Raw genomic sequence first — 9,823 nt, 5'->3', positions numbered from 1 at the left:
CAATCTGTGTTGACAGAGTTTGTCTTTGATATATTTTCATGATTTTAACAAACTGTTCTCCTTAACATGCTAAAAATATTAGTACTGATTTTTCATGTATTTACCTACAATTTGTCACTGATTATTTGAATATATTTTGAGCTTTGTAAATTATTTCATGTTGATATGAAAACACAGATACTCTATTATCAAAAACACTTTCAAAGCCTCTAAATGACATTCCTTCAGTAATGAATGACATTAAACCTGGTGTTTGTAACTATCGTTATTTGAGATTTAAAATCAGGTTCGAGGAGGTGCTGCATTATTTTCTAACCTATTTAACCTACATAGCAGAAATTAAAACTTTAAATGAATAATCACTGATATCAAATTAGCAGATGGTGACAACACACGTTTGAGGTGCAAGCTTATGTTATTCTTTATTATTCCTTTCATGTTGACAAGGCTACTTTCTGAAAGCTAAATTTCCCCTTGGTTATTATCGCTTTACTCTGAAGAGGCATTCATGCATGTCTAAAAAAACAACAAACAAAAAGTTCATCTCACCTTTTCCATTGTTTGGTATTCAACTCCAGTGAAGACGTTTCCTAGAAAAGGCACAGCCCAGGTGGAAAGCTGTGGCCTCTTGTTTCTGAACACGTCAGTCAAAAGTACTACACTGAACTACAAAACTGAACAACAGCCAGCCAGTAAAGTCCATGCAAAGATATTTCAAAAACAGTTTTCCTACAGACAGGATGGTGGTGTGTCTTTCATTATCTGGGTGAGGAGTGGAGGAGGCTGGGAACAAAGTCCCCCAGTAAGGAAATGTTACATAACCCTGGTGGACTCTCGGGCCTTTGAAATGAAAAACAACTCTGGAGCTGGAACTCTTCCAGCTGGTTGCTGCTGTTTCCTGGTGCACTTCATGTTATGGCATAGGCCTACCCGTCAGCCCTTCCATTTTCCCGGGACTCTCCCGTATTTTACCATTCTCTCCCGCTGTTCTCCCGTTTAAATATTTTCCCATAAAGCTCCCATATTTTTAAACTTTAAAAAAAAAACATTGGGCTTATTTAATATGTTTGCCACATTCACCTCCCCACTCAGCAGGTGGTAGTATGTTGAACATTAGCTGTAATATCTAGTAACGTGCAACCACCAACAAAACAACAAGAAGAAGAAGCAGAAGACGAAAAACAGCAGCGCAAGGACAGATGAACGTGAGTGTGATGGCGTACCTGCCAAAAAGATTAAACTTTTGTGTAAGTATCTCTCCAAAGGGGAGGAGGCATAACTGTAGGCTCCTAAAAGAAGAGCAACAACTTTATGAGAAACCACCTTGGTCAAAATTGAATACTTCACTTAAATACACATACAGTCGCACAATACATAGTGTCATTCGTATGCATGTGCGAGGCAAATATTTATGTATACGCAACGTGAGTATGTATGTATTTGTGAGGTTAAGTATATCAATGTGCGAGGTTTCCTTTGGTCACTGCACGTTTCATTGCTCTTCATGCAGCTAGTCTGGGGATTAAGGGGACATGACTTTCTTTTCATTTTTGGTGGGGATAACTAACTGCCAGATTACTAAATGTACATGGAAGAGGAATGTCACGGTGAGTGGTGGTAGAGCAGGTTGGAGGACCCAAACGCAGGACGCAAAGCAGAGGTGGTACAGTTCAAAGGAGATTTATTCCAGGTGACTGGGATCAGGTTAACGAGGCAGAGAGACAGAAGGGGAAAACAGAGATACTGAAAGGCAGGCAGATACTGGAGGTGAGCAGACATAACACAAGTACTGAACATCAGAGTAATATAAATAAACTAATATGAGCGGACAGATGTAACCTAAGCTGGACCCTTGCATGGAGACCCAAATATATTAACATGTTGTGCTGTCTGTCACAGGCTGTGTAGGAAGATGCTCCATGCTGGTGCAGTCCACAAAGCGGGTTTACTGACAGCTCTGAGTTTATTAACCCTGAGAAGAGGGAAATACTTCATTTTCAGTTCCAGAAAGACCAACTGTAACTCCTGTGACAGCCCACTGTAGTGTGGAGAATTTGGCACTCAACCCCTGGGAGCTATCAAATAAAAGCATCAGCTAAATGAGTAAGTTCCAATGTAATGTGTTGACAGCAGAACGGGTGAAGGTTAACAAGGGTGGATTAACTCCACTCACTTGTGTGGATGAGTAGTGCCATGGCAGTGAAACTGTCAGTCATTGTTGCACTGATATTTTAAATCAAGTGTTTGCCAAGTGGTGATTTTAGGATTCATTGTTTGTACCCTTGTCTGCAGGCATGTAGCACAAACTTCTGGGCCTTATATAGGGTACAAGCAGTCTCTGAGGGCCCCCTTCAACTCCTGGTACCTGTCTCTCACGCATCTTTGAAAAATGTTGACAAATAATTGAGCTAACAACTGTACACATTAAACTGTGGTGGTGATTATGGTAGTCACTAATAAACTGTTCTTTACAAATATTAAACAAGTAACAATAATCTATGATTTGTACTCAAGTCTGCACAGTTTGAAATCTCAACACATTTCAGCCCTCTTTTCTCATCACACTGTCTCCTGCAATTACTTTACTATAGTTAAATAAGGTTTGCTATGAATATCACGCTTAAAATAAAATAGAAAATAATTTTATTTTAAGCATTGATATTGATCATGTTTATTCAAGTATTCATCATTCCCACATCATAAGACAACGCTGAAAAAATACCATCTTTGTTGTTGTAGCCTTACATTGAGAAAATGCATACTATACTGCTTATTAAAAAAACAACTGAACAAGACTTCACTAAAGTCAAGTTTCATTTGCAGAAGCAAATAAATGCTTTACATTGCCATTTGTATAGTTTCAGTAGCTTTAATCTATCTTTGTGTCGAAGCCCATGGTATTAGTTAGTGGTCCAAAGGCATGTAGGCCTAAAAGCAAAATAATTATAACTTAAGAAATTATGCTGCTGATAATAATTTGTGTTCTAGCCTACTATGCAAATATGCATCAAGTTAGATTCCTACCTTAAATCTAAACTGCTGATATTAGCTTAAATTCTTTAACTGCTAGTTGTGAGTGTGATCACCTTTCTATTAAAAGAAATTATTTAGCGGTTGTTTTCCTTCACTTTCTTTCTTTTTTTTTCTTTCTTTTTTGGTACCTTGATTTCAAATTCTTGGGGACAGACATGACTGTCAAGGCACGTTGATGCTCCCGTACTCTGCTCGATTAGACTGTTTAGAGAGGAATCCTAGTGCAGGGCGTACAAAAATTTTTTGCATCTTTTGAAAGCACAATGTCATGCCCTGAATATGGGGCTTTAAGGGATCATCTGGGTCAAGGGGCTTCAGTAGTGGAAATACTCCATTACCATAAAAACTCATTCAAAAAGTAAAAGTACAGAACTTTGTTAGCCAAACTTATGTCAGCTTTATGGTGCATAATCCTGCTGGAAGTAGCCATCAGAAGATGGGTACAATGTGGTCATAAAGGGATGGACATGCTTTGCAAGGCAGTTTCGTCCACACAACTGCTGCTCACTGGATATTTTCTCTTTCTTTTTCGGACCATTCTCTGTAAACCCTAGAGATGGTTGTGCGTGAAAATCCCAGTAGATCAGCAGTTTGTGAAATACTCAGACCAGCCCATCTGGCACTAACAACCATGTTACGTTCAAAGTAGGCTAACTTAACCCCCCTTTCTCTCCCATTGTGATGCTGGGTTTGAACTTCAGCAAGTTGTCTTGACCAGTCTACATTCCTAACTGCATTGAGTTGCTGCCATGTGACTGACTGATCAGCTGTTAACAAGCAATTGAACGGGTGTACCTAATCAAGTGGCCGGTGAGTGTATACAATGTTCCGTTCTTCTTCTACATAACTAAAAGATGTGAGTAGGCTACTTCTTCTTGCGTGTATGTTTTGCGCCTTTATTTTGAAGGTCAGGCACGCAAACCGGATGTCTTCTCGATACCAACGTGGTCAACGACAACATTCCGTTCATTATTTATTTACCTGACTGAGCTCTGTTCGGTCGCGATATCGCAGTTAACACTGAACATAAATAAGACAACGAATGGAGACAATACACAAAGTACTCGGCTTGGAGTGGATGGACGGCACGAGTCTTTTAATATTTCTGTGTGTTTTTCTGTTGTTGACTGATGTTTTGAAGAACAGAGTGCCGACCAACTTTCCTCCTGGACCCTGGGCTCTTCCTTTGATTGGTGACCTTCATCGCATCCAACCCTCCAGACTTCACCTGCAGTTCACAGAGGTAAGGACAGACATGCAGTTTAAGAATTATTATTGGGAGAGTTAAATACAATGCCTATTTGAAGAAAAAACCTTAGGACTTCCTCTGTAACGTTACCAGACTCACTTCCAGACACTAAAAATGTTCCCACAAATTCTATATAATACTTACAGGTTGTGGGCAATAGGCCTATATATGTAATATCTGTGTCATTGTCATTGTTTTCACCCAGTTTCTCTCAGACCAATCTCTAGGTTTCCAAAGCCAGTCGCACGTGTTTCCAGTGCATATAAAAGTTCAGGAAGGATTTTAAAACACAATCACCCACCAGCAGCATGACAGAAAAGTTCTTAAAGTCTCATACAATATTTAGAAATTACTTTTAGCAAACATTTTGTCCAGAACACCATTAATTCTACATTTTTAGTCAAAGCATAGCACTTTCGGCATTTTTAATTAAATCTGGATATAAAAGAAAAATCCAGCTATACAACAGGTTCAGGCACCTTCCCTTGAGAATGTAGGAAATCATTAACTCAAGTTGAAGGACTTTTGTAAAAAGCAAATTCATGGCCTAATTCACCCAGGATTAAATATGACTTGTGTTATTTACCCAATTTGAGTTCCCCATTTAAACTTGGATGTTGAGCCAAGCAGGTTAGGTAACACCAACATTTCAAGTCATTGTTTTGAACTTTCAGAAGAGAAGGGAATGTTAAACTGTAGTGTATTGGGACCACATACTCTTACTGCCAGTACTAATCAGTAAAACAAATAATGTATACCTCACTTCTGACATTTTACTCTCATTTAGGCTGTAACCCACAACAGAAACCAATCTCAACATTCATGTTCAATAACAAAACAATAATGGTACAGTTAACTCACCTACCTCAGCAGTTCAGAATCCAAAATATGACACAATGCTAATAAATCTAGGCATTTGTCACTGTTTTGTGACATTTTATAGAACAAACAATTACTTGAGAAAATTCAATAATTGTTGGTTGCAGCTCTAACTGTTTATTCAGACATTATGTAGAAGGTCCAAGCTAACTGACTGGTTGAGTTATGTGTCAGGGATTGTTTAATCTTGATTCTTATTTTGGAGACGATTTATGTACTAAAATATTTAGGTAGTGGACCTGAAATTACAGGTGAAATGGTGTCTGATACTTTGACAGTTAAAAAAAGACAAAGTTATTATTTGTATTTATTAGACTGAAGGTGTTCTGGGTAGCAGTGGATAAGATTTGGTAGGTCGGGGAGACTTGGGTTCAATTCCCACTGTGACGCATCCACCATTGTGTCTCTGAGCAACCTAGCGGCTCCTGAGGAGTATAACCTCTGATATATATAGCAATTGGTAGTCGCTTTGGATAAAAGTGTCAGCAAATTAGTAATTATTATAACAAAATTATAATAAAATTGGTCTGCTGCACTTCAGGAACTAACAGAAACATATTGTTGCAATCTGCTTCTGTTGCTGTAAAGTAAATTCTGTGGATGAGACAGATTTACTTTACTTTATAGGAGACATTTTAACAAATACTGTATGTAGGAGCACCAGGCAAAGAAGAAAACCTTACCTAGGTTGTTTCCCAGCTTGGAGTGCCAGTTGGCGGGGTAAGGGATGCCATACAGTATACTGTATGCTTTGGCATCAAACGTAGCCATCTATAATCCTTAATAAATGCATATTGAGTAACTCCTGCATTGGATTCAACATTCAGGCATGTGGTTGCAGTTTGATTTCCGTCCACAGGATTAATACTGTATTTTCCAAAAGGCTGCTCTACTCTGCATCTGGTCAGAGGTATCAGAGGGGCCATTGTTATGTGTGAGGCGGCAGACACTTTTTTCCCCATGTAGTGGTGAAACGGGACATCACACCTCAAAATAATCTGTCACCACAAGGGAGTTTATGAAACAAGAAGAAACAAATTTACACTAGTATCTACAGAGCCAATTTATGTCAATAATAACCAACACCACCCACATCAGCCAGGTGCATGTTTGTGCTGTCACCCTCTGAAGCTAGACTGATTTTGTTTTGACATCCTCAGAAACTAGGTCAACTCTGAACACCTGTCTGATCTCTGTGTTCAGTTTGCAGAGAAATATGGAAACGTTTTCAGCCTTCGGCTGTTCGGTGGAAGGATTGTGGTGATTAATGGCTACAAGCTTGTAAGAGAGGCCCTGGTCCACAAAGGAGAGGACTACATAGATCGCCCCATCATACCATTAATTGAAGCATTAAATGGGAAGAGAGGTCTGTGTAGTATTTTAAAAGTTGTTAGTTAGGATCATACTGACACCTTATTAGGGACATTAGCATTTAGCTAGTTGTTAGTTTTACTCATTTCCAGTTACCTTCGATGTAATGCTATTTGTGTTTCCAAAAGGTCTGGTGATATCAAGTGGCAATCCATGGAAGCAGCAGAGGAGATTCGCTCTTCAGACACTCAGAAACTTTGGTGTCGGCAAGAAGAGCCTGGAGCCATCCATCCAGCAGGAGTGCCAATATCTCACTGAAGCTTTTGCCCTTCAGCAAGGCAACAAACAAATCTTATTTTTCAACAAACAACCACTAATCAACTAATGCTTCATAGCTAGTTACAGGGCACATTCTTTTTTATTATGTTTATTACATATTCCCTTCAACTTTGCTCCACACAGAGGCATGCAGCAACACCGTGGAGCACTGAACCATGCACTTTAGACGTTAGTTTGTTTTAGTTTGGCAGTGGCTGACACTGTAAATGTATCTGATAGACCAGCCTGTTAATCATCCATAATTATAATCAATATGTCACAGTACTCTTCTTCTGCCTGTGGCTCATCACACAGTTTATGTTTTGACTTTGTGTTCTGTGTGTTTTCTCTACATTTCCTCTTTCTTTTACAGGCAAGCCTTTTGATGCCCAATCACTGATTACCAGTGCTGTGTCCAACATCATCTGCTGCCTGGTGTTTGGTGATCGCTTTGAATACACTGACAAGCAGTACCAGGGTATTCTTCAGAAGTTCAATGAAGTAGTGCGCTTACAGGGAAGTTTGTGGACACAGGTGAGCCTCCTTTGTAAACAAGATGCAGTGCGTAGTAATGCTTTTTTAAATTAATATCCAGCCAGACCACATAAGTCGATGGTGTGTTTTAGTAACTTTTGTGACAGTTCAAAAACAACATAATCAACATATAATTAAATAAAACTACCATAAAATGCATTAAGTTAGATTGAAACTGTACTTGAGGTAGTTTATTTATCATTACCACATAGTGGTACAACAAAATGAAAGTTTGTGGTCCCTTCAAGCTACACATGAATATAGTAACATAAAATGAATAAAAACAAACAATATATACCGTTATTTATATACGTATAAATATACAAGTCCAGTACATACCCAGGAAACAATTCTGAAGTTAATTTTTTAAATTTGCGTCTGCAAGATACTAAAGTGAAAGTATCGGTACAATAATGTTAAAATACTCCTTTACAAGTAAAAGTCCTGAATTAAAACTTCTACTTAAAGCTGAAGTGCAGGACTTTTACTTAAAAATGAATGTCTGTTACATTCATGCCCAAGTGAAACCAGTTCACGCATTGCTGATTAAGACTCTTACTGCCTTTCTGTATTTGTAGTACGCTGACGTAAAAAAGTATTAGAAGCACAATTTAAGTATCAATTTAAGTAAAAAGTAGTCGTGCAGTAAAATATGGAAAATGGATGCCATTTCGGTCAATATTAAATAAATAATTAAATACATTAATATGCTTATGAAATAAATCCTGAAATAAATGAGGATATAAATAAATGTAAATATAAATATATGTAAATAAGCCAATAAAGTTCAACACAATAGGTTTTCATTTAAGGACATCTTTTATTTATTTCTGTGGACTCTTATTTCATTATTCCACATGTTTAAATAAAAACCCAGCAGGTCATAGATATTAAAGTAATGGGCTTTTAGTGACATGAAGTTATGAACTGCTCTTTGAATGCCTAATGTTGACCACAAACCTTTGACTAGACAGATATATGTTGACATTTCAAAGGCCTTTTTTACAGCAGACATTTTGACTTGTCACAGTAGGAAAAGCACACGTGTTGCTAATAACATTGATAATGGCTCTGTTCTATCGAATTGTCCCACTAAGCCATGACAGTGAGCCAGTATGCACAATACCAGGATCATTCATTTTGTGTCAAAATGTCTTCGTTCAAAAGAGGTACATTGCAGGAAAAGTGCAGTTGCAATAACAAACATTCTAGCTCTATTTAGAGTTGAGCAATATGCATAAAATCCTCTGTTGAGTCAGACCTATAAACTGGCCGATATTACCTAATTGTAGATAAATAGGTATCTGTGTTTTTAACACCCGATTATAACTATCTTTGTTATTTTGTGAGTGTCTTGCATAGTTTGTCCACCAGAGGGCACTCTGCAACTCCCCTGACAAAACACTGAAATCAGCAAGTACTATTTAAAGATTTTAAACTCCATGATGTCATGTTATCTTGGTGAGGTTTCATAACTACACATAACAAATGTTAGGGGTTATGTTGTTTTTTATGTTTTTCAGAAATTAAGAAACAAAAGAAAATTCTCTGACATATCGAATTTCAACATCTTGGGTTGGGTCTGGTTGGGTTCTAATCCTCTGTCACAGTATACAAAATTTCATATTGCAATATTGGTTTATTGTGATTAACGTCTGTGTTTTTTGACAAATTCAGCAAACAAATTAATTAGTTTTGCCAAGTTTGCCGCGGCCTCCACCTGAGGTTATGAACTACTGCCTGATTCTCTAATGGTCTGTTAACTGTCTTCATGCTCTGTAGGTTTATAACACATATCCCTGGCTGATGAAGTGGGTGCCCGGACCTCACCAGAGGATATTCACTCTGACACAAAACTTAAATGACTTTGTAGAGATCAGGATTAAAGAACACAGAGAAAGCCTTGACCCGTCCTCACCGAGAGACTACATCGACTGCTTCCTCACAGAGATGGGAGAGGCGAGTGTTTGCATTGTGTTTGCTTTCTTTGTTGTTGTTTGTTTGCTCTTGAAATATGTCAGCTGATACTAGAAACTGCATTTTGTGTTTGATTGATAGAAGGAGGACACAGATTCTGGTTTTGATTTAAAAAATTTGACTGCATGTACTCTGGACCTGTTTGGTGCTGGAACTGAAACTACTACCACAACTTTACACTGGGGACTGCTATTCATGATGTACTACCCTGACATACAAGGTGTGTGTGTGTGAGAGAGAGAGAGAGAGAGAGAAAGTGAGTGCTGCCTCATGTGGCTTGTTTTGTAAGCATCTTGAAATGACCTTATAGCAGAGGTGTGGACTCGAGTCACATGACTTGGACTCGAGTCAGACTCCGGTTACAAAAATGACGACTTTAGCCTCGACTTGACAAAATCAAAGAAGATTTGCGACTCGACTTTGACACCAATGACTCGTGACTTCACTTGGACTTGAGCCTTTTGACTCGAGCTGACTTGACATTCCCCATGCCCAAATAAAGCCTAAATTATGATATTAAAA

At 38.3% G+C, this 9,823-nt stretch overlaps 1 protein-coding gene and 1 long non-coding RNA gene across 2 annotated transcripts in view; both read left to right on the top strand.

The window, feature by feature from the left end:
* The first annotated feature begins 1,709 nt into the window (after nucleotides 1-1,709).
* Nucleotides 1,710-2,793, top strand: LOC119900984. Its single transcript, XR_005444133.1, has 3 exons — nucleotides 1,710-1,767; nucleotides 1,900-2,103; nucleotides 2,293-2,793. It is a non-coding gene; the product is annotated as an uncharacterized LOC119900984 (long non-coding RNA).
* Nucleotides 2,794-3,997: 1,204 nt separating this feature from the next.
* LOC119900968 (cytochrome P450 2J1-like) overlaps nucleotides 3,998-9,823 on the top strand; it is a 10,305-nt gene continuing 4,479 nt past the window's right edge. Inside the window, exons 1-6 of the mRNA XM_038716336.1 lie at nucleotides 3,998-4,276; nucleotides 6,365-6,527; nucleotides 6,661-6,810; nucleotides 7,164-7,324; nucleotides 9,107-9,283; nucleotides 9,383-9,521. Coding sequence (XP_038572264.1) covers nucleotides 4,076-4,276; nucleotides 6,365-6,527; nucleotides 6,661-6,810; nucleotides 7,164-7,324; nucleotides 9,107-9,283; nucleotides 9,383-9,521 — 991 coding nt within the window. The 5' untranslated portion in view covers nucleotides 3,998-4,075. The remainder of the gene's footprint in view (nucleotides 4,277-6,364; nucleotides 6,528-6,660; nucleotides 6,811-7,163; nucleotides 7,325-9,106; nucleotides 9,284-9,382; nucleotides 9,522-9,823) is intronic.

Source organism: Micropterus salmoides, unplaced genomic scaffold (assembly GCF_014851395.1).
Source record: "Micropterus salmoides isolate LMB-PRFRI ecotype aquatic unplaced genomic scaffold, ASM1485139v1 Ms_hic_scaffold_13, whole genome shotgun sequence".
In the NCBI taxonomy this organism is placed as follows: Eukaryota; Metazoa; Chordata; class Actinopteri; order Centrarchiformes; family Centrarchidae; genus Micropterus; species Micropterus salmoides.
Note: the sequence above shows the minus strand (reverse complement) of the source record. Positions and strands in the feature narration are given on the sequence as shown.